Genomic DNA, 25,902 nt, shown 5'->3' with positions numbered 1-25,902 from the left:
CCGCCAGGGGAGGAAGTGGGAGCTGGGTGCCTGTCAAAACTGGGTTCCCGCTCCCCCCCCCCAAAAAAATGACATGCCAAATGTGGCATGTCAGGGGGTCACCAGTACTTAAAGTGGAACTTTCATGGTAAATCCATGGGGCCATGTATTGTAAAATCTTGGATGAGAGCCTTCTTCCCTCAGCCAGAACACTGAAGATGGGTCATGGATGGGTCTTTCAGCATGACATAAAACACACTGCCAAGGCAACACAGGAGTGGCTCAAGAAGAAGTACATTAGGGTCATGGAGTAGCCTAGCCAGTCTCCAGGCCTTCATCCTATAGAACATTTATGGAAGGTGCTGAAACTTCAAGTTGCCAAGCAACAGCCAAGAAACCTTAAGGATTTAGAGAAGATCTGTAAAGAAGAGTGGACCAAAATCCCCCCTGAGATGTGTGCAAACTTGGTCACTAACTAAAGAAACGTCTTACCTCTGTGATTGCCAACAAGGGTTTCTCCACCAAGGACTAAGTCATATTTTGCTTGAGGAACAAATACTTGTTTTACTCACTGAACTGCAACTCAATTTATAACATTTGTATTATGTGTTTTTTCAGGATTTTTGGTTGATATTCTGTCTCTATCATTTAAAATACACCTATGATAAAAATTATAGACCCTTCATTTCTTTGTAAGTGGACAAACTTACAAAATCTGCAGGGGATCAAATAATTATTTCCCCGCTGTATGTAAAACATAAAGAAATCTGCAAGAATCCTACATTTTTTTTTGGTAATTACAAATAAAGAGCATTTGTTTGGCGCTACAGACACAATTATCATAAAGCATTTAATAGTAATGCATGACTTAAAACTTTATTGACAGCTGCTCATTAAATATATTCCTAACAACATATTTAATTATAGCAGGTGAGTTACTGAATTTAGTTCATTAGAATCAACAGGATTAATAAATCTTGATGGGCCTTATTTTATAAAGCAATGCAAAGAGCATGGGGTTTAAAGAGTAGTAATGTGTAAAGAGTAGTAATGTTTAGGAACCAATCCTATTTCAAATTGTTTCAATCAAATCAATATTAGATTCATTTTGATTAGTTGGTTTAGGTTACAACATTTTGCATATTGTTTATTTTCAAGCCTGAGAGATGATCTTGACAAATCACGGTATAAATGTAGATGTATATCTATAAAAGCCCTTTCACACTGGGGCACGGGCCACCTTAGCACTGTGCGGGTGGGAGCAGGGGCGCATTTAACCCCAAAGAAGGGTTTAACAAGGGGTTAAAAGCGCCGCTGCCAAAGCACATTGCAGGCGCTTCGGCAGCACTGCCCATCGATTTCAATGGCAGGGGCGGTTTAGGAGCGGTGTACACACTGCTCTCGCACCGCCCCACAGATGCTGCATGCAGTATTCTTTTTTTGGTCCTGCAAGCGCACCACCCCAGTGTGAAAGCACTCAGGCTTTCACACTGGGGAGGCTTGAGACGCGCTTTTCAGGCACTTTACAGGCGCTATTTTTAGTTCTAAAACGCCTGGAAAGCACCTTTACTGTGAAAGGGGTCTAAAAGATAACTGTTCAACCATCCAAACTGGATGTAAATTATTTTTATGCAAATGGGGAAAAATTGTTAAATTCTCTGCACTTCAAATGTGTAAATGCAGAAAACACCGCATTATGGCCACTAGATAGCACTGACTATCACTGGAAAAAAGTATGCTCCCCATCGCCATCTATTGGCCATAATGTGGTATCGTCCGCATTCATACATTCATATTTCAGAGAACAACTGATTTTGCTTGATTTGCACACAAGGAATTTACATGCAGTTTCAATGGACAAACAGCTGCAGCTGTCCTCCACCAGCTCTACGCCCGAGAACTGAGCAATCACATGACTGCTAGTCGCTCAGTTCTTGGTCCACTCTGAGCAGAGAGTCAGTCACTGCTCTTTGCTGTACCCCTCCAGCGCTCATTAGAGAACTTGCCTGGGGAATGGGCTAGGGAGCAGCATGCTGAGAGGAGGCTAAGCCAGCTGCTGATCGGGCATCTGGGTTGATCCTGGCATTATTGTCAGAATCCTTCTAGAGCATGGAGTGGCTCTGTGACATTAAACAACAGCGAGATTTAGCCTGCACCCCCCTTTCTCTCCTAGTGGACTACAGAACGCCCTCTTTCTCTGTGTCTTCAATGAAGAAAGTGTTCTGTAGTACAGAAGAGGTGTACTAAATATGCGTTTTGTGTTTTTTTTGTTTTTTGACTAGACATACAATTTAGGTGCACTAATTATTTTGTTTAGATGGTCCAGGTAGATGTATGATATGTAGTATTCTTTGGCAGTTCTAGAAACTCCACTAAATAATAAAGTACAGGGCTAGTGATGTATCTTTAATCTGAATATATGTGCGTTTTACACAGTGATGCCCCCTAGGGTATGTATATGAAAAGGGCATTGTATTTAAAAACACATAAAATTCTATTCACCATAGCTCTATCAAAATATCAAATGTATCTATAAATAGCACCAATGAGAGAAGAAAGCACTTTACATTTACAATCAGTAAAACTTTAATTGCCATCCTTTGTGCCTAAACCCTTTGCGATTCACCCAACCATACACAGTTTTAATTGGAACTATTTCTACGATGGGACTTATATGACAATCCTGCCAAAATCATAACTCTTAAAAGTATACCATACAATGAAGGAACACTGGGCACAATTTTGTGTTTAAAGTGGGCAAAAGTCAGTAAAACCAAAAGTGGTTATTTAGATGATCATAGAAGATCATCTTTGGATGGTGTTTTATAAGTTAGTAAACACAAATATGTTTTCTGTTCATATTTACATTTACATTAGCATTTTTGTACTGTCGGCATTTATTTAAAATAAAGGATTAAATTAATGTATTTCTCCCTGCTGTGGTGGATTCCCCTGATGTTCTATCCCCAGGGATGTGGTCAAAGAATTAAGAAGTAAACTGAAACTCTACAACAAGAACACAGGCTATAAGTTAAAACTATTTTTTTAAAGCAGAATTAGGATAGATTAAAACTTCAGTTGGGTTTATATTTCTCTATGTATTGCAGTTTGAAAATTCCCCACAGTGAACAGTGGAGAGGAAGTTATGGGACAACCCCCTCCCCCAACTGGGACCCAGAAAAAAAGAAAAACATTAGATTTTTAACCATTGACACCTCTTTCCAAAACTAAAAAAAAAAATGTTGGCTGTAATTACATAGTTACATATTACATAGTTACATAGTAGGTGAGGTTGAAAAAAGACACAAGTCCATCAAGTCCAACCTTTTTAAGTGTATAATCGAAAGCAGTAAATGCAGCACCAAAGAAAACAACTGACTTTTCCATGTTCTTTGAGTTAAAAAGTCAAACCCATCTAAGATGCTACTATTTGAAGCCTAAGAAGTGTATCTTCTAATGGGATGGTGGAACAAGAGAGCATTTGGGAGAACTTTACTCACTTTTGCAAACAAAGTACAATCAAATCCCCTCCAACTAAGGAGGTACAAATATATCAATCAGGTTAATGGGTAATTAGATTATAGTTAATATAGTTATATCTTTCAAACAGCTTGTCCACTCATATGCACAGATGTCAATGTTTCAAAACTGAAAAGCTATTTCTCTGACTTCTTTATGGAGGTGATATGTGGAATGCAGCCCTCATGTAAGTCTTAGAGGCACTTTTAAGTTCACAGAAGAATGTTGTCCGCCATTTTTATGGACTTGTGTGGTGGCACCATTTCTGCATACATAGATACTGTACACACTCCATGAGAACGTTAACATATGTCTATACAAGGATCATAACTATGGGCATCGCAGGTACAGATGAATAAGAATTAGAAGAAAATAGTAATGAGCAAGCTCAAGTTAGGTTTGAAGAAAAGGTAGAAATGAAAAAAACTAAAGAATGAAACAGTGAACAAAGCAGTTTCTGTTCATGCATGAAGGTGATCTGTTTTGCAGTTCCCGAGATACACCCCTGTGATCCACTTTTGTACATTCTCAAAATGTCATCCTGGAACGGACTAATCCAAAAGGTTTGATATTCTTATTCATTTCAACTTTTTAGTGCTCTTTTTTAAAGCTTCACATGATTACATAGTCCACCCTAAACCAGACTGGCGCATAAAGAATGTATGATTGGAGGGTGATTGGTATGCGGCCTTCTGCCATGCCGATATCAGTCCATATACCCTTCCGAGTTGAAAGAGTTCTTTGGAGCCCAGGAGGAGGTTACAGATTTGTAGATGATTTGTTTGCAACTTTCCTACCTGATTCCTGCTCTTTGTATTGGTAAAAGTATTTTTAGTCTCTTTTGTTTTTATGCAATGTTAACCACTACTGTGGACCTCTCTTAAAGCCTCCCCTTATCCCAAAGAGTATACAGGTTGCTACCATTAATATGAAGAACCTGCATGCTTAAATTTCTTCAGTTGTAGGATACCAGTCATGTTTCTGGTGTGCTGGGATGGTAGTCTTCAGGGTAGGTTTAAAATCTTTTTCCTAATTTAAAAATTCTAACTAAAAATAATTTCAGATATACAATGTCTATACATCCAAACTTGGATTAGGCAAACCAATTAATTTATCTCAAAGGTAAATAATAATGGATGGGTCTGGCATGAGAACAGTGACATGTATGTTATTTATAGGAACAAAAAATATTTTTGGTTTATGTACTGCAATAAAGATTATTGTTATTTTCATCATTTTCATTAGAATCAAGTCCTGCAGACCAGGAAACTGGATAGAGATTTAATAAACATTGCCTGTCTTTACTTCCATTTCTCAGTAGATTTATACCTGCAAAATTGTTGATATCAAAAATGAAGAATATATTAGTATAACTGTCATTGTGGCTTTTCATAGGTTTTATGAAGTTCATTTTGTGTATGTTGTTATTTTCATCTGTGTATGCGTAATTTTTTAACAAATTACTATGTGTGGTATCTGTCAACAAAGATTGCAGCATTTGATTTTCTATGTCATAAGGACTGCAATAAACAAATCCTCTGTCTTTCTCATTGACATGATTAATTAACGCAGTTAAGATAGGACAGTGTTGACCACAAACAAGCTGGAGCTTGTCCAGTGAATCTTGTTCCTGTATTTGCCTTCGACTTTCACAGGAAGAATTGGGTTTTTGAGCATTATCTGCCTTTTCAAGATCTGATTGTGGCAATGGATGTACTCTGTTATCTGAAAAGTTGAAGTCAACAGTGTTAAATGATGGTAGACTACCTCTTATTGCACCACACTTCTCTACAGACTCTAATGAGTAGTTTGTTTTGCTTTTAACAAACCCACCAGATGATTTAGGTCTGACTTTGGACTTGGAACTGTGAGTATCATTAAAGGGTTCTGAGTCACTTCCATGGGGCATGCTAAAGTAATGGCATGTGTATGTCTGAGGTTTCGCCATATCTTCTAACTCAGAAGAGGAAACCTCAGCTAATGGCTGACTCACTTTGCAAGCAGGATGTAGGTATGGAACATCATCACTTGTATTGTCAAGAAGTGTGTCTGCAGAAGTTGTATCTAGATTTCCATACATTCCACTTGCTTCAGGTGGTGACCTCCTTACTAAATGATTCTCCTTCAGCAACCATCGACCTTTCTCTATGAGAACCTCTCCTTTATTAGGCTTCTGAGAAATCAAACAATCATGATTATTATTATCCTCCAGTAGTGGCACTGATAAACTTTTCAAACTGTTTGACCCATCTTCTATTTTTTTGGTAGGACTTGATAAGGACCGTGACATGCTTTCTTTTGATAGGCACTGGTGCTTTTGGCTGGAACTTATGTATTCAGCGTTGTCATTGCTTGCAAGTTGTTTAGACTGTATATGGACTGCAGCACTTGGTGATACATAAGTCTTAGGTAGTATGATCTTAGTTTCTGTCTTACCATAAAGTCTTTCAATGGTTCGTTTAACAAATCCTGTCTTAAAGGGCTTCTCATGTATTAGCTCCTCTCCGCTCTCTGTCATAATTTCACTAGATGCCCTCAGGGTATCACTTTCCTCACTATCTTGTCTGTAATCTGACCAATCAGAAGACATAGGGCTTTGTAAAGACTTTGGATACTCAGAACCACAGAAAGAGTATTTCTTTTGTTCCATTTCTTGTACCATCATTTTAACTTTGGACACCATTTTTGGAGAAGCTGAACTTCTTTCCATGTTGACATTTCCATTTACAACATCTGATTTAAGTGAAGGCTTCTCTGACAAATCAACAGGATGTTCTTCAGAATTCTGTCTATCAGTTACTAAGGCCTGGTCAACATTGTCTAATGAACTAGCTGATTTATTATTGAGATTATTGTGCATTCCTAGCAAACTGCAATCTTCTGGGTTGTCATTAACTTCATTTCTACAGAATTCCCCAGAAAGCTCTCTGTAAGGAATAGTTGAAAAGAATCTGAAGTCATCCATGTCATCAGTTAAAACACAGCAGTCTCCATCATTTCTTAAAAGATCTGGCTTTTCACAAGATTCAGTTATTATTAATTGTGTACTAGTTGTATTGTCAGCATCCGTATAATTGACCTGGACACTCTCTTCTGAGTCTTTAGGATATTCTTGTGTAGGAATAAAATCATCTGGGAGAGTTTTCATTGCTGTATCAAACCTTACTGCTGACTCTTGGAGATGTAGAATAGCAGCCTTTAAGTCATCAGCATTTTCTGTAATAGCAATTTTTTTCAGGGACTGAAGCAATGTAAATATTGCAGAGAAATTGTTTGTGCTCTGTGATAAGTCTTCCACCATATGATACATACCTTGTTTTAGATGTAAAACTATCAGCCAGGCAAGCAAACGTTGGGGAGATGAAGAAGGAGAAGCTTTAAGTGGCGTATTTGGAAGACTCGCTGACTTTTCAATGTGTCTTTTTTTAGATCTGTTAATGTTCTGAGGACACAAATTGAACTGTTCTTTCAATACATCTTCCTTGTAATCACCATTAGTACAATTTGTTGATACTTTTTTAATTGTGTCATTTTCAACCTGTATAGCAACATCTGAGCTTGTTTTCTTTTGTTCTAAGCTCATGATCTGGTGACTTGCCAACTGCTTGAATAACTCCTCAAATGTACAGTTGTTATAACTGTTGTTATGCTGAAATTCATCAAAGCTCTGTGCAACTAATTCTGCTATATCTTTACTCTTTTCCATAAAAACAGAAACATTATCTTCAAAGGATTCTGGATGTTCAACCAAAGATTCTTTCACCTCGTGAATTCCTTTGTGATCTGGATCTTTCCGACTTCTGTCTATAACAGATTTTCCATCATCATTGTGGGTCTCACTACTGTTTGCATTGCTGCCTGCATCTCCACTATTTACATGGGTCTGAGTACATGTGCCAGTGTTGACACATACAGTGTTATTGTCTAATTTTGTAGAGGAGATCATCTGAAGTAAAGGAAAGGCTGCATTTGGGAAAATGTTCTTCAGCCAGTTTTGCACATAACTTTCAAGCACAGCAGGGAGTATTGCGGAATCTACATTTTCTGACTCTAAACTGTTTGAGTCGCTCGCCATTTTACCATTTACTGTTTTGTTGTTTTTTGTTTTCTTTTTAGGATTCTTTTGTTTCTTTGTTGTTTTCTGGGATCTTTTAGAGGTTTTTGAATTCATTTTAGGCAACTGTACCTCTGGAACGAAGCTATCTTGTGTGGGGGAACACTGTAATTGATCTTGAATGTAAAGCACAGAACAATTTGACACATTGATTCCCCCACAGTCTGCACAAAGGTCTATTTCTGCTTGTGTATTCTCTTGTTTTATTTCCTTACAGTTTTCAGTTGGGGTACTAAGTAATTCATTGTGTGTCTTAACAGAGCTCGGTTTTACTTTTGCCATTTTCTTATCACCCTTTAATTTCCTCAGTTCAGGTTGATTTGATGGCACAGAAGGAGGAAATATGTCCTCAAACATAATATTTTTTGCTTCAGGATTAACTTCTCGGTATGATCCTTCATCCATCAGATGCTGAGTTCTGATATTTTGAGAATCCAAAGCCATTGAATTACTTTTTGGAATATTTTCCTGATCAACTGCGATCTTCTTTTTTTTCTTTTTCTTTTGTTTTAGTGAAGGTGCACAATAACTGTCATTGCTAGCACAGGTTTCATTTTCTGACCCTCTGTCTGTTTTGTCCCCTAAAGTAGATGGTGGTTGACACAATGAGTTATGAGTTGCAGTTAAATCCTTATTAGCTGGAACGTTCTCCATTAGCATTGCAGAATGTTCTGCACCTCCTTTATCTAAACACTCTTTATTAGTGTCTCCAAAATCTTTATTCATGTATTTTGTGTTTCCATTCAATGTTGAGGGCTCAGCGCATGTAACAGAAGTGCTCATCGATCTCTTTATTTCTTTAAATCTAAATTGCTCCTGCTGGTATATGTGCTTACCTGCTGAGCTTGGTCTTTCTTGTTTAGAAGATCCAGAGATGCACATGTAATCACTTCTTAAAGATTTTCTAACATCTTTCTCATACACAGTATCTCTTTGTGACAATTCCATAACAGTGCTCTCCAGCATCTCAAAACTGCCCTCTCTTAATTTGGATAAGTGTTTTGCATTATTGTGATCAATTGAATTCTGACTTAGATCAGCTCCACTGGAGTCAACATTGTCTGCAGTTAACATCTGTGTATTACAGTCATTCTTTATACCATAAACAGACTGAGCAGTTTCATGCTCTATTTCCTGGTAAGTGAACATCTGTTTCATGTGTTCTTGCAGGTTCCCTTCTGATGTTCTCCTCATTGATGCCCTCCTTTCTTGGTTTTTTCTAATCCCCGGTGTTGGAGGTCTGTAGAAATTAGATTTCTCTTTTCTTGATGATAATGTTTTGCCTTCATTAGTGTTAACATCATTGTCTATTTGTTCTTCTACGTGAGATTCATATCGAAATTCCATTGAGTCTTTACATTCATCATGGATTTTGTCATCCAGAAAAGGACTTCTCGTTGGCGAGTCCCTAATACTTACAGCTTCATTTTCTGGATTTACAGAAGAACGGAAAAGTCTCTTCTTGTAGTATGATATATCAGCACGACTAACTGTGGTCGACCAATTGATTGTTTCTTCTTGTCTTATCTTAAAGCAAACTTTCATTTCTACAGTCATTGTGCCATCAGAATTTAAATGGACCGTCTTTTCAATATTGTCTCCTGGAGAAATGATTGGTATTTCCTCTCCAGAATGGGGCCAGCGTTCTGTTAAACACATTTCATTGTCTGGTAAGTGAGAGTATTCCACAAGGTTATCATCTTTATTTGATACATTTGCTGATGACTGGGAGTATTCCTGACCACTGGGACTTGTGAAAACAGTCTCATTAGCTTTCCGTCCTGATGTTCAAGAGTGATTCAAAGTGACAACCATTAATGAGAAGTAAAAGGTAATTTAAGAGTGTGAGTTATCCAAGTGAGACAACAGCTCACAAAGGCAAGCAAAGAAGGGAAAGGAAAAGATAAGAGAAAATGTTAGTAAATAGGGTTAAAAAGTCTATTATAATTTATCAAAAAATATAAAGGTGAAATAAGAAATGTAGAAAGAAATGTTAACAGTGCATGTTAAACCCGTGTTTATATGCAGGAGTTTAATAAATTAATAATAATTGTTTAATATTACTGACATTTAATTGGTTTCCATTTCTGAGAGGAAAATATGGAACACCTGAACCTAAAAACAGATGTGGATCCTTAGTACTACAGCTAACATGTCATTAAAGCTTGCAGTACTTCCTCAATACAGTGATAACTGTACATCTCTCCTCAAATATAGCATTCTGTACTTTTTTCCAGAATTTTTTATATGGCTATCCAAAGCTTTCTATTTGTATTCTGCAGTTTCTGCATTTTTTTAATACTTATTACACCCGGTAAAGGCAGCCACTTTGTTCATTTTTGAGATTGGTGGACGTCAGCTTCATCACTAATATTAATTGCTAGAATCTTTTATAAATATGGATTTGACCCTCAAATAAATTATATTGTTCAAACTCAAATGGGAACCATATAGGTTAAATATTTAGCAGCAAAGAGTATCTCTATCACACACCATTTTTAAACAAGGCCAGTTGACTGCATATCCAGCTTTCACCTGCATGAAGCTCTGTATAAAACCTGATCTCAGTGCATGATCTTTTTCAAATTTAATGACATGAGACCTACAAGGGTACTGTATGTTTCATTGGCTGCGAGTGAGGATTAGAAAATGAATACTAAACATAGGAGTCAAAAAAATTGCTTAGTCATATATTGAATGCCATTTTTTTTTAGTATTGTTCAAGTCAGGCTATCCAAGGATATTATTTAAAGCTCATGCATTAATGCCACCCTCTCTAGCAGTGTATATACATTTTTCCTTTTAGCCTGATTGCTGCCAACAATATACCTATGCTGTTCATAGGGGTGTGTAGAGAGTCCTGAGCCTTGGGTAAACTAAGACTAGAATGATCCTGAACTTACCCAAGGATTCCTTTCTTTACTCCCACAGCAAAAGGGTGTAAAGGAGAGGTGAGTATGTGTTGCTGGGTGGGGGCATTAAAACAAGATTGCTGCTGTGCCCTGCATTGGCAAAGCACAGTTTTGTATTAAGGTTGCATCTATAGTATACAGATTTTCTCATCTCATATATTAAGGGGCATATTTATAAAGCAGTGTATGTGACATTCAACAGACATTCACTACAGATTAATCATTTACTGTAATTTATAACAGGTGCACCAGGAAGACACATCTGCAATGAGTGTTTGGCAAATGTCACATCCAGTGGTTTATAAATATATCCTAGGATCTTTTTATGGTTACAGTTAGAGTTTTTAACTTTAACTATAAAAGTTATTTACAGAAGAGTGACATGTATTCTACTCACGGCTTTTCAAGTCTGGTTTTGATCTGGCCTTGGGAAACACTCGCTGGGAGATGCCAGGTAATTTAGGCGGTAGATATTCCCTCTCAGAGTTGTAATTTCCAGGTTTAAAGGGTTCTCGCCCAGCTGCCACTATTGTTCCAGAGCTTAGCAGGAGGGCATGCATACTAAGAATCTGAAGAAAAAAACACAAGAAGAAGATTGCAGCAAAATTACAATACCAGGACATTTAAAGTGAACTGACATGGGACTAGAATGATTGTAGCTAAAATGCATACTGCAAAGCATGCAATATCTTATTCAACATCATCAATTTCTTTGTGAATGTAAAATGGGTTTGCAAGCCACAAGTAAAAACAATCGATATGCTAGTACAACACCTATACTATTCAGCCCCACACACACACACACACACAAACACACACACAGGTTTTCTAAAAAGTCATACTTACTTAAACTGCAACTCTGGGGGGATCTTCCCTGTTTAGCTTGTCCAACACTGCACATTTAAAATCTTCCTAGGCCTTGAGTATGCCCCAAGTGCATGTGCGCAGCTATAATTGTACTTACTGTATTCTGTAATGTTACAGCTGTTTAATCTCAAAAGCACCTGCACTGTATAAATTCTTTTCTCTCTGCTGTCTGTATCACATATTACCCTCAGCTCTACTGGAACACAAGTAGAGGTTCTAAGATTACCAGACAAAAGATTATTAGGGTCATTATAGCAATGCATGGATAATACTCTAATACTATAATACTTAACATGAAGACTTTGCAATCTGTATGCATCTCAGGGCTTCCTTTATTAATTTGATCATATTACGATACACACCTTTTGTTTACCTTTTTTATAGAAGCTGTGTGAAAAGATAAGGTGCTGTAATGTAAAAGATTTTAGCTAATAGCCTTAGAAGCCCATTTAAATATGATTCTTAGTAGTTGAAAAAAGGCTTCAATCAGGCTTAAAACATTTGATTATACACTGTCCTGCGATAACTGATTGCTGCCAGTTTAAAGTGTATGTACATTGTAGCCATTTTTTAATAGCGTAGGAAAGGGTTAAAATTCCTGCCAGGTTATCCAGGTTCCTGCTGTCTGTGTACTATTGGGGACATTTTCCTTTACGTTTTGTCCCAAAGACGCAACCAGAAATGATAGGAAGTCTCCTAAAGGGAGAAAAATTCCTCTTTGAGGCAGTTGACCCCACAACAGGTGTTCCTTTTCAAAGATTTACCCTCACCTTTGTTCTGGACGCAACTCAAAAATTTTCAATTTGCCCTCATTTGCTTTATTAGTGACAGTGGTCCCCAGTACAAATGCAGAGGTAAGTCTTCCCCATGGAAGTACAGAAATATAAACATGAAAGAGGGTAACTCTTCCCTACTTTATCCAAAACTAACAAAAAAGTTTTTGCCTGAGTGATTGTAAACATTGTTTTTTTTTTTGAATAACAAACATGTTATATTTACCTGCTCTGTGCAATGGTTTTCCATAGAGCAGCCCTGATCCTCCTCTTGTCGAATCCCACATCTGTTCTCCTTGCTCCTCCTCCCCACCAAGTGTCCTCATAGCAAGCCTCTTGCTATGGGGGCACTTGTGCATGTGTGCTCACTCCCGAGCCCTGCTCTTTGTGTCCATAAGACACACAGAGCGTGGCTTGGCCCTACCTCTGCTCCCTCCTCACTGGTTGTGATTGACAGCAGCGGGAGCCAATGAGGAGGGAAAGAGCCTCTGCTCTCGTGCACATCACTGGATTGAGATTGGGCACAGGTCAGTATAAGAGGTATGGGGGGAAGCTGAATACTGAAAGCTTTTTACCTTAATGCGGAGAATGCATTAGGGATTAAGGCAAAAAAAACTTCAGGCTTTAGAACCACTTTAAGGGAACATCACTCAGCAAAACCATCAAAGTACAAATATTTCACTTTTATTGATAAAAGTGATAAATCCCTTTAGATTCAAAATACATGGACATTAGTTGTGATCGAACAGGTCTGGGTTCCATTCCTAAGCTGTTTCATGAACTGTACTCAAAATTTAGTTGTGAACCCCATTCTCATGGGGGAATCTTGTTATTCAATTTGGGCCATTTGTAGAGGTTACGTAGAAAGCTACAATGAAACAAAAGACATGGGAAGCTAGGCACTACTAAAAACTACACAGTGACAAAGAAACCTTTTCATGCAGCTTCATGGACATCTTTGAAAATAGGCAACTCCTTTAAATTACAGGCTTGGGGCTACCTTTAAAGTTGTATGTTGTGTTATGGAAAAGGGTGGCAAAGGATATTTAGCCCACCACTGCAACCCAAAGTATGGCCCGTTATAGCAAAGTACTTCATTCTTACACAAAACTGGGAGCTTTCCATAACATAACACTGACAATATACTGTAGCTGCTGTGAGCCCACCCTTTTATAATAAGGAGGCTAGGTTATCCATTTTTTTCCGATTATTTGCTCTTGTGACTCAGATGCAAGAAGCAAAGCCTAAGTACTGCATTATGGGTTGTTCTTTATTTCTGGCGCAAAGTTGCAGACTTGGAGATCCACCTTTTAACCCAGGAAAACTCAAACCGCATATTTATTGGGCATTGTCTATGTTATTTCATCAGTAACCATGAATTCTGCTCATATAATGTATACAATAACTTACCCGCCTTCCATCTGTACTGTATAGCTTGAAAACCGGGAACTGCAAAGTCTCTGAGACTTGATCAAGAAATGTATCAAAACTTTGTTTAGGCTTCCTATTTAGCACCAAGGTATAATTAGAATCTTTATCTCCATTTTTAAATATAACAAAGTTCTTTGAGCTTCCAATCACAATAGTGTTTTCCCTCTTAAAAGGTGCAACTTCATTTTGGTGAGCCAGCTGCACTGCTCTTCTGCGTGCACTGATTGGTCTGCTACTCTGCCATAGTAATGGTTTCTTTCTAGCTCTTTCAAGATTTATTGGCTTTATCTTTCTTTGATGGGAACAAATGTAGGATTTGCCATCTTCAAGTTCCTCTAGAGAAGTTATGTGGTGCATTCCACGTGGTGTAGTAATATTTCTAACTCCGAAAGGCAAAGGTACTTTTTTGGATAAATTGTCTAGCAAGGCATCAAATGTCTTGAAGGATCGGTTGGAGACAACCATCTTTATTCCGTTAAACCGTGGGTCCCCACTTTTGTAGAATTGTATCCTTTTGGTGGATCCAGGATCTGCCATACGTGAATGTTGTGTAGACGAAGCATGTATGCTTTCTGTGGAGTGTGTTTGAGCCACAGAGATGTTGGTGGATGTAGATTCACTCATTCTTGACAGTAACCTAAAGAAAAATCACATTGTACACTATAAGAGGATATTTTTTACTATTATTTATATACAGAAATTAAACATAAAAAAATATGCCAAATATGCTGCATAAATCTCCCCCCACTGAGTCTGGCTACAATCATTTTAACTATGGGCAGATGAAGCTGCCACCTGTTCACTTCCTATATTTACACAGACACACAGAGGCACACCTCTAGCTCTGCAACTCTCATTGGCCCTCTTATGACTCATCCCCCTTCCCTTCCTGGCAAAACTCTCATGACAAGAAACATGAAGTGGGCCGTATAAGGTATTTACTGGCAGAAAAAAATGTTTTACTATCCAAAGGTAAAACAACAAGGACAGAAGATTTAATAGATGGAAAGATGAAAAATTTACTGAAGTTCCACTTTAATAACCTGCAGCTAAAAAATGGCAGCTGGGGTCTGTTTAGCTACAATGGACTATATCTATATCTTTCTTTCCTTTCATTAGTCCAAGTATTTTCTGACGTAGGTTCTTCTAGTTCCTTGTAACTAGGGACAATATGGTAAAAAACACAGAATGTATTTTCTAACATGTTATTAACTGGATTATGGTATTGTATAAATTGTCACTTTTTCTAACCAATGAGGCTGAAGAATACAAGTTTCAGGGCTTTCAATGTGTTCCTTCAGCTTCAAGTGAAGTCAGTGGCTCAGAAAAAGCATGTCATTTGGAAGTTCAAACTTCCCAGGCTGCTTATTCAAGTTCATTGACATAATTCATAGTGACACTGACAAGTCACCTTGACTGGCCTGCAAGTATGAACAGATTGACAGATTCTCCTAAATAAAACATTGGGCATGCCATTTGGTGTTTCAAAATACCCTCATGACCAACAGATGCTTGCCTTTCATGTAAAGTATTAAACACAAACAAGAATGCTCATACAAGTTTGCCATAGCCATTGGAAATAAACACTGTGCCATCGATCATGAAACACGTGCTGCTGTTCATAAATCAGATGCGCTATTTTATTTACGGTATTTATTTTTTGCTTGTTGAATAACAAATTTCTTTGTATTTTTAGCCTTATGTATTAGAGGTGTACTTAACTGAAATAAATACATGTGATTAATAGTCCTGGTTGATGGTTGATATGGTTGATTTGTAACACAAGTGCAAACATATATAGTTGGAACAGTATGACCTCTAAGATGAAAGTACAATCTTTCTGGGATGATATGAGTTAAATCTCCATGCCAGTGTGTCGGCCAATGTAAATATACATTCAGGACACAGACTCCATTCACTCTGCAGTATTTCGTGGTGTTCTTCTCCCTGTCAATAATATCCTAGTCTAAAGCTCAGGCACCATGACAAACACACATTGTTTTATATCACGACCAGTGAGTGTAAAACAGAATTGTTTAAATCCTGTCTATAAGCCACACTGACAAGCAAGATTTGAATGCACTGTTAAGTTTCTTGGCTAGTCATCTATATAACAGCTAATTGATCAATTTTCTGCTAACTACTGAAATCCCTATACGTTGGCAGATTCACAGCATGTAGCAGATTAGACAGTTCTACATTGTTTACAGCTCACAGGCAATATTATGAAATGCCTCCTTTACCAGGAATAGGTCAATATTAAATAGAGGAACTCAACAACAAGAAAAGACAAATGACAAGGAGTTAATCTACAAGATATCCAGTGTCCATAGAAGGACTCTCATCATATATTAAATAATATTTCAAATAAAACCAGGGACGTTGTATCACAATGCTTTCCTATGTTATTTCAGAGTTATACTACCCATGTAGATCTTCTCTGCCTATAGAAACTGCTGCCGTTCCAGGTCCAGAAGATCAGATATTGAAGGACAATGTTGCCTGCCAGCTGTAGATGTACAGTATGTTAACAGGCTATATTTTTGCTTCTAGGCCAATCTCTTTCAGCCACTATATATAACTATTTCTGTTGTCACCCACATAATACGGGTGGCTGAAGTCTGCCCAAGTTTCCCATATGTGTTAGGTTTGAAAATCACCATGAATAATGAAATCTGGTTCAGGTCTAGCCTACTGTTACCAGAAGGATGTCAGGACTCATGTCAAAACTTGGATCATCTGCTGGTTGGCACTGTAGCTCCCAGACCCAAAGGGTGCAATTCTGATGGCCACCAGTGAGTGTTTCCCAGCAGTCAGTATTTAGGCTCCTCTTGATACTGGCTGCTGGGAAGGTATATAATCCCTCCCTTAGTTGTTATCTGTTTTTCCGTGTTTTGTCTGCTAGCCATATTCCTGCTTACTGATCTCCTGTACCTTGTATCTAGTACCCTGTATCCTGTTACCTCCATCTCTGACCCCACTCCCCCTTGTTTCCAGTCCCAGTTCTGCTTATGCCTTGTTCGTGTCAGCTCTCCTCCATTTGTATGTAGTGTACATAGGTAGATTGTTAGTTAATTTGGCTTCAGTGTGACATTTATTTTTGGCCCCTTTCACACGGGCAATCCGATCAGATCGGCCTGTCAGTTTTTCAGGCCGATCTGATTGGACACATTCTCTTCTATGGAACAGCAGATGTCAGCTTCCTCATCCATCTGGCAGATCAGATGCCACCGGATGGAAACAGACAGGTGGTCCGTTTCCATCCAATTGTCCCATAGAGGACAGCGGGCTGTGTCTTTGTCCACATCTGCCTGCTAAGCAGGGATCAGCGGAGAGGTTCCAGATTTTGTCAGACTTTTCTTGTTTATCATTTACAATGCTTGTTACATTTTTTTATGAGCTATAATCCATTACATTTTTAACTTGGTTGTAGCTATGGAAATCGTTAATGTCTTCCATGATTGTGCTACTGATATTTTAGCAGCCAGCATTATAAAGAACACCATGATCTGTGAGTCTTTAGGGGAAATGGGTATAGGTTTAATAAGAAGGGCCACATGTGGGTCCATATTTATATTTAAGTCCAAGACGTTTGTAAATAGAATTCGAACAATTGAGTACAGTTTGTGATACTTTTTTATTTGGATTAACATACAAATTTTTTAGGCCAAGCTTTTGTGGGTGTTCCCCCTTCTTCAAGTTCCAAGCAGTACTAATACACAAAGTTTTAGCAGAATGTTAAGTAAGGACAAAAAGGAAGAATGTTAAGTAGGAAAAAAAACAAAAGGGAAAAAATAAAACACAAACAAAGGTACACAGCAATGGTAATTAAACTTGGATAGTTAGTAAGATAAAGTAGAGAGAGGGTGAGTAACAGTCACAAAGGTGGGGGAGGTCGTAATATTTTTGGATAACAATTTAGAAAACTAAGGTCCACATTTAGTCCATTATCTTTTGTGTCAAATAGGATTTTTATTTTTAGTTCAAAAGTTTTCCTTTCCTGAGTAGTTTTGAAGTTCCCTTTAACCACTTCAGCCCCGGAAGGATTTACCCCCTTCCTGACCAGAGCACTTTTTACAATTTGGCACTGCGTCGCTTTAACTGCTAATTGCGCGGTCATGCAATGCTGTAACCAAACGAAATTTGCGTCCTTTTCTTCCCACAAATAGAGCTTTCTTTTGATGGTATTTGATCACCTCTGCCGTTTTTATTTTTTGCGCTATACACGGAAAAAGACCGAAAATTTTGAAAAAAAATGATATTTTCTACTTTTTGTTCTAAAAAAAAATCCAATAAACTCAATTTTAGTCATACATTTAGGCCAAAATGTATTTGGCCACATGTCTTTGGTAAAAAAAATGTCAATAAGTGTATATTTATTGGTTTGCGTAAAAGTTATAGCGCCTACAAACTAGGGTACATTTTCTGGAATTTACACAGTCTTTAATTTATGACTGCCTATGTCATTTCTTGAGGTGCTAAAATGACAGGGCAGTACAAAACCCCCACAAATGACCCCATTTTGGAAAGTAGACACCCCAAGGAAATTGCTGAGAGGCATGTTGAGCCCATTGAATATTCATTTTTTTTGTCCCAAGTGATTAAATAATGAAAAAAAAAAAAAAAAAAAAAAAAATTACAAAAAGTTGTCACTAAATGATATATTGCTCACACAGGCCATGGGCCTATGTGGAATTGCACCCCAAAATACATTTAGCTGCTTCTCCTGAGTATGGGGATACCACATGTGTGGGACTTTTTGGGAGCCTAGCCGCATACGGGGCCCCGAAAACCAATCACTGCCTTCAGGATTTCTAAGGGCGTACATTTTTGATTTTACTCCTCACTACCTATCACAGTTTTGAAGGCCATAAAATGCCCAGATGGCACAAACCCCCCCCAAATGACCCCATTTTGGAAAGTAGACACCCCAAGCTATTTGCTGAGAGGCATGTTGAGTCCATGGAATATTTTATATTTTGACACAAGTTGCGGGAAAGTGACAATTTATTTATTTATTTTTTTTTTTTTGCACAAAGTTGTCACTAAATGATATATTGCTCACACAGGTCATGGGCATATGTGGAATTGCACCCCAAAATACATTCTGCTGCTTCTCTTGAGTACGGGGATACCACATGTGTGGGACTTTTTAGGAGCCTAGCCGCGTACGGGACCCCGAAAACCAATCACCGCCTTCAGGATTTCTAAGGGTGTACATTTTTGATTTCACTCTTCACTGCCTATCACAGTTTCGGAGGCCATGGAATGCCCAGGTGGCACAAAACCCCCCCAAATGACCCCATTTTGGAAAGTAGACACCCCAAGCTATTTGCTGAGAGGCATGGTGAGTATTTTGCAGCTCTCATTTGTTTTTGAAAATGAAGAAAGACAAAAAAAAAAATTTTTTTTTTCTTTTTTTAATTTTCAAAACTTTGTGACAAAAAGTGAGGTCTGCAAAATACTCACTATACCTCTCAGCAAATAGCTTGGGGTGTCTACTTTCCAAAATGGGGTCATTTGGGGGGGGTTTGTGCCACCTGGGCATTCCATGGCCTCCGAGACTGTGATAGGCAGTGAAGAGTGAAATCAAAAATTTACGCCCTTAGAAAGCCTGAAGGCGGTGCTTGGTTTTCGGGGTCCCATACGTGGCTAGGCTCCCAAAAAGTCTCACACATGTGGTATCCCCGTACTCAGGAGAAGCAAAAGAATGTATTTTGGGGTGTAATTTCACATATTCCCATGGCATGTTTGAGCAATATATCATTTAGTGACAACTTTGTGCAAAAAAAAAAAAAAAATAATAATAATTTGTCTCTTTCCCGCAACTTGTGTCACAATATAAAATATTCCATGGACTCGACATGCCTCTCAGCAAATAGCTTGGGGTGTCTACTTTCCAAAATGGGGTCATTTGGGGGGGTTTGAACTGTCCTGGCATTTTATGCACAACATTTAGAAGCTTATGTCACACATCACCCACTCTTCTAACCACTTGAAGACAAAGCCCTTTCTGACACTTTTTGATTACATGAAAAAATTATTTTTTTTTGCAAGAAAATTACTTTGAACCCCCACACATTATATATTTTTTTAAAGCAAATGCCCTACAGATTAAAATGGTGGGTGTTTAATTTTTTTTTTTCACACAGTATTTGCGCAGCGATTTTTCAAACGCATTTTTTGGGGAAAAAACACACTTTTTTACATTTTAATGCACTAAAACACACTATATTGCCCAAATGTTTGATGAAATAAAAAAGATGATCTTAGGCCGAGTACATGGATACCAAACATGACATGCTTTACAATTGCGCACAAACGTGCAGTGACAACAAAATAAATACATTTTTAAAAGCCTTTAAAAGCCTTTACAGGTTACCACTTTAGATTTACAGAGGAGGTCTACTGCTAAAATTACTGCCCTCGATCTGACCGTCGCGGTGATACCTCACATGCATGGTGCAATTGCTGTTTACATTTGACGCCAGACCGACGCTTGCGTTCGCCTTAGCGCGAGAGCAGGGGGGACAGGGGTGCTTTTTTTTTTTTTTTTTTTTTTCTTTATTATTTTTTTGCTTTTTTATCTTATTTTAAAACTGTTCCTTTCATTTTTTTTTTTTTTTTAATCATTTTTATTGTTATCTCAGGGAATGTAAATATCCCCTATGATAGCAATAGGTAGTGACAGGTACTCTTTTTTGAAAAAATTGGGGTCTATTAGACCCTAGATTTCTCCTCTGCCCTCAAAGCATCTGACCACACCAAGATCGGTGTGATAAAATGCTTCCCCAATTTCCCAATGGCGCTATTTACATCCGGCGAAATCTAAGTCATAAAATGCTCGTAGCTTCCAGTTTCTTAGGCCATAGAGATGTTTGGAGCCACTCTGGTCTCTGATCAGGTCTATGGTCAGCTGGCTGAATCACCGGCTGCATTCTCAGGTTCCCTGTTGAGACAGGAGAGCCAGAGAAAAACACGGAAGACGGTGGGGGGGGGGGGGGGCATTCTCTCCCACTGCTTGTAAAAGCAGTCTAGAGGCTAATTAGCCGCTAGGATTGCTTCTACATGAAAGCCGACTGCTGGCTGAAAAGAATGATACCAAGATGATACCTAAACCTGCAAGCATCATTCTGGTATAACCACTCAAAGTCGTGAATGCTGTACCTGAAGACAAAAATATGGTTAACAATAAAGCACAGTAAACGGTAAAGTATAAAAAATTGCATATCTGAAAAGCAAACATGATAAAACATAATAACAATAAAACATTGCAGAATAGAATACAGTAAAAAAGAGCAGAACAATAGAGAGAATAGAGAGAGAGAGAATAGAGAGAGAACAATAAAACGACAACTATTATTTTTTATTTTATATTTTTGTTTGTTTTTTTTTTTTTTTTTTTACACTTTTTTTTGTAACTGTAACTTTTATAACTGTAACCGGTTCCAGGTTCGGGTCTCTCAAAATGCGATGGCATCTTGGGAGACCCTGTGAAAGTGTGTCCTAGTCTGTGCAATGCTGTACCCTACGCTAATACTCAACTAGTGAATGGTAGCGTTCAAAACATTCACCAATGCAAAGACCAGGATTGTCAGGACAGGAGGGACAATAATAGCGGGTGTCACGCCTACATCCGCGCTTGCTGCAGACACAACATCTTTTTTGGGGGGGTTCGTCGGGTAGGGGTACTCGGGAGGACATAAAAATGCCTCTCATGCAGCCGACTGCATTTGGTTGGGGATGTGAATGGGGGAAGTACGGGCGCTGCAGAAGTGGTGGGTTCCCAATTAGGATTGGCGAATGCAGCAGGAAGGGCACTATGGGCATGACGGGCCTGTGTTTGTCTTCTTGGTGGCAGCGGGACACTACTTGTGCTTGCCACCTCACCAGCTTGAACTGCACTTATGGGACTCGCCACGTCACCAAGTGTTACTGCAGTGCTGGTTTGACTACGACCGGGGTGTACTAGGCCGCTGGCGCTTGCCAGTTCACCAAAACGCTACCAAAAAAACTGTTAACGATCGCAGGGATCAGGCCTGACTCTGCGAACGCTGCAGTTATGCATTTAGTGTTTTGTAAGTGACAGTGATCGATCGATACTGCACTTGGGTGGGCTGGGCTGGGCCGGGCGGAGGGGTAAAACGCAGGTGCTAGCAGGTATCTGGGCTGATCCCGCTAACACTGCGTTTTTGGGAACCCTAAACTGCTGGGGACGCCAGTATAGATCTGATCGGATCAGATATTGATCAGTTCAGATACTATACCACTAAGGGAGGTGTACAGTGCGTGCGTGGGTGTTAGCGCTACTGGCACTAACCTGACGCTGCCTGGGGCTGGTGCTTGCCAGTTCACCAAAACGCTACAAAAAAAACTGTTAGCGATCGCAGGGATCAGGCCTGACTCTGCGAACGCTGCAGTTATGCGTTTAGTGTTTTGTAAGTGACAGTGATCGATCGATACTGCACTTGGGTGGGCTGGGCTGGGCCGGGCGGAGGGGTAAAACGCAGGTGCTAGCAGGTATCTGGGTTGATCCCGCTAACACTGCGTTTTTGGGAACCCTAAACTGCTGGGGACGCTAGTATAGATCTGATCGGATCAGATATTGATGCGTTCAGATACTATACCACTAAGGGAGGTGTACGGTGCGTGGGTGTTAGCGGTACTGGCACTAACCTGACGCTGCCTGGGGCTGGTGCTTGCCATTTCACCAAAATGCTACCAAAAAAACTGTTAGCGATCGCAGGGATCAGGCCTGACTCTGCGAACGCTGCAGTTATGCGTTTAGTGTTTTGTAAGTGACAGTGATCGATCGATACTGCACTTGGGTGGGCTGGGCCGAGCTGGGCGGAGGCACAAAACGCAGGTGCTAGCGGGTATCTGGGCTGATCCCGCTAACACTGTGTTTTTGGGAACCCTAAACTGCTGGGGACGCTAGTATAGATCTGATCGGATCAGATATTGATGCGATCAGATACTATACCACTAAGGGAGGCGTATGCTGCGTGCGTGGGTGTTAGCGGTACTGACGCTAATCTGACGCTGCCTGGGGCGACGCATATCACCGCCGGACGATCAGGGGGCTAAATCTTTATTCGGTAATAAACGGCGGGTTCCCTGACACTATAAAAAATAAACAAACTAACCAGCGTCACCCGTAACGGTTATACGGTGATCAGTGGTGAAAGGGTTAACTAGGGGGCAATCAAGGGGTTAAAACATTTATTAGGTAGTATATGGGGGTCCCTGTCGCTATAAAACGCTGACAGCGAACCTAAATATTTACGTTCCTAACTAGCGTCACCAGCGACACTAATACAGCGATCAGAAAAATGATCGCTTAGCGACACTGGTGACAGGGGGTGATCAAGGGGTTAAAACTTTATTAGGGGGGGTTAGGGGGGTACCCTAGACCTACAGGGGGCCTAACACTCACTGCCCTGACACTGTAACTGTCACAAACTGACACCAATACAGTAATCAGAAAAAAAAAAAAAAAAAAAAAAAAAAAACTGCTGGTGTCAGTTTGTGACAGGGGGGGGGGGTGATTGGGGGGGGATCGGGGGGCGATCGGGGGGGGGATCGGGGTGTTTAGTGTGCCTGGCATGTTCTACTGTGTGTAGTGTGTTGGTGCACTTACATTGCAGTCTTCTCTCCTCGGCCCGGAACGGAAAATACCGAGCCGAGGAGAGATGACATCATTTCCTCTGCCTCTGTGTACAATACAGAGGCGGGGAAATGATCCCATTGGCTGAGAGCGATCGCGAGGGGGGGGCCACGAATGGATGGCCTCCCCCTCACCTCCGATCGCCGGGGGAGATTTGCCGACCGCCGCAGGCACCGGGGGGGGGTCCGATGGGACCCCCCACCCGCGGGCAGGCAAGGACGTACATATACGTCCTTTTGCCTGCCCGTGCCGCTCTGTCGACGTATATAGTCGTGCGGCGGTCGGCAAGTGGTTAAGAACTAAAAAAATTCAGGTCTTCCATAATGTGGTCTGGTTGTGAGAAATGATGTACCACAGGTGTGCAGAAACTCCCTTATGTTCCTTCATGGTGTGTCTGTGAAGATTCATCCTAGCTTGAAATTTTGCACCTGTTTTGCCAACGTAAGATTCTTTGCTGCATTCTGTTGCATTGGATGAGGTTCACAACATTACTAGAGGTACAGCTGGATGATCCTGTGATATTGAAGGTCCCTTTCTTATATATTTCTTTCTATGCAGTGGTTTTTGGTTCCTTTATTTGTGACTTCATAATCAGAATTATGTTTCCTGCTGATTTATTTATGTCTGATGTTGGGTGGTTACCAAAAAGACAGTATTGGGGGTTGTTGGAATGTTTCTTTCAGTATCTCATCCTCTTGTATGATCTGTTGTAAATCTTTGATTATCTTTCTTATACCTTCTAGCGGTGGTTTATATGTGGTTACTAGAGATACACGGTTATTTGTATTTTCTCTTTGTATTGGAGAAGATTTTCTCTTCCAGTTTTCAGAGCCGTGTTTATGCTTGCATTGATGATTTTTTCCATGTAACCCTTGTTATGGAAGGAATCTGCTAGTATATGAGATGTTTATTTCTGTTGTCTGGGTCTGAACATATTATGTTGTATCTGATGACCTGGCTGTGTATGATGGCCTGTTTTGTGTGTTGGAATGGGAGCTGGAACCATGGAGATGATTACATCTGTCAGTGGGTTTCCTGTATGTTGAGATGTGCAGCTTGTCCTCCCTAGTGTATTCTGTCTTGTTTAGGACACTGACATGTGTGTTTGAATAGTCCATTTTTAGTTTGATAGATGGGTGCATTATGTTGACCTGCGAGTAAATTTGTTTTAGATTTCCTTTACCTTCTAGCCATATGATGAAAATATCATCAATATAGCGATAATATTTAGAAGACGTTTGTTCTATGCTGTTTAGGAATTTGTCCACCAGGTCAGCCATTAATACGTTTGCATTATGGGGTGCCAATTTACTTCTCATAGCAGTACCCATACACGGAAAATAGATGTCATTATTGAAAGGGAAGAAGTTGTGTGTAAGAATTAATTCAATAATTAGCACTGTATTTGTGGTTTGGTGAGGAATGTATAATAAGAATCTGTGACATGCAGAAACACCATCCTTGTGAGGGTATTACTATACAGAGATTCTACATCCATACCCAACACCCCACACGGGCAATCATACACACCCAAGCCATTAGATACCACCGAATATGCTCAGACCCAGAGGACAGAAACAAACATCTCAGAATACTAACAGAGTCCTTCCATAAGAAGGGTTAGAAGGACAAAATCATCAATAGTTCAATCTCAGTGTTTGTTGATAATACAAAGCTATGCAGGATAATGACCTCACAACAGGATATAGCAAGTTTACAGGAAGACCTCGATAAAAATAGAGGGATGCGCATCTACATGGCAAATGAGGTTTACTATGGATAAATGTAAGGTAATGCAATTGGGGGCTAAAAATATGAATGCAAGTTACATAGTGGAAGAACCCCGGGGGGGGGGGGGAATCAAGGATGTAAAATAATCTGGGGGTCCTAGTAGATCACAGGCTCAGCAATAGAATGCAGTGCCAAGCTGCAGCAAGCAAGGCTAGCAGACTATTAGCATACATTAAAAAAGATATCTACTCACAAGATAAAACTACACACTACCACTATTCAAAAGTCTGGTTTGTCCACATCTTAAGTATGCTGTCCAGTTCTGGTCACCGATTCTCAGGATGTGCTAGAATTGGAGAGAGTCCAGAGTAGGCAACAAAGCTAATAATGGGATTGGAGGACCTCAGTTACAAGGAACGACTACAAACAAAAACCTTATTCCTCCTGGAGAAGAGACACTTAGGAGGTGCTATGATCACAATATACAAATATCTAAATGGCGATTCTAGCATATGAGTCAGTCTCAGACCCCTTAGAAGACACGTGGACACTCAATGAAGTTGGACGAGAAGTGGTTTAACCTTAAACTGCATAAAGGGTTCTATACTATTAGAGCAGTAAGGATATGAAATTCCCTTCCACAATCGGAGGTGTAAGTTGGGAGTTCCAACAATTTAAAAAATGTTTGGATAGGCATCTTAGCGAACAATATATACAAGGATATGGCAAATAGTAGAGATATAAATACAAAGTCTTTATTCAACACCAAAGTGGTTGTAAAGGCAGAATGTTTTTTATCTGAATGCATTCTATGCATTCAGATAAAAAACCTTCTGTGTGCAGCAACCCCCCTCAGCCCCCCTAATACTTACCTGAGCCCCATCTCAATCCAGCAATGTACAATGTGAC

The 25,902-nt window shown here is 39.5% G+C and overlaps 2 protein-coding genes across 5 annotated transcripts in view; both read right to left on the bottom strand.

Moving 5' to 3' along the window:
* The window catches only part of RP1 (RP1 axonemal microtubule associated), a 580,110-nt gene that overhangs the window by 509,352 nt on the left and 44,856 nt on the right, over positions 1-25,902 (bottom strand). For all 4 annotated transcript variants that reach the window (XM_073631609.1, XM_073631611.1, XM_073631610.1 and 1 more), the window contains exons 2-3: positions 13,575-14,232; positions 10,922-11,093 (exon numbers count right to left, since the gene is read on the bottom strand). In XM_073631609.1, coding sequence (XP_073487710.1) covers positions 10,922-11,093; positions 13,575-14,219 — 817 coding nt within the window. In that variant the 5' untranslated portion in view covers positions 14,220-14,232. The remainder of the gene's footprint in view (positions 1-10,921; positions 11,094-13,574; positions 14,233-25,902) is intronic.
* On the bottom strand, positions 1,537-9,526 carry LOC141145174 (oxygen-regulated protein 1-like). Its single transcript, XM_073631613.1, has one exon. The coding sequence runs from the start codon at positions 9,269-9,271 to the stop codon at positions 4,697-4,699; it is 4,575 nt and encodes a 1,524-aa protein (XP_073487714.1). The 5' UTR covers positions 9,272-9,526; the 3' UTR covers positions 1,537-4,696.

This window comes from Aquarana catesbeiana, linkage group LG05 (genome assembly GCF_042186555.1).
Source record: "Aquarana catesbeiana isolate 2022-GZ linkage group LG05, ASM4218655v1, whole genome shotgun sequence".
NCBI lineage: Eukaryota > Metazoa > Chordata > Amphibia > Anura > Ranidae > Aquarana > Aquarana catesbeiana.
This window is presented reverse-complemented; position numbering and strand designations above follow the sequence as displayed.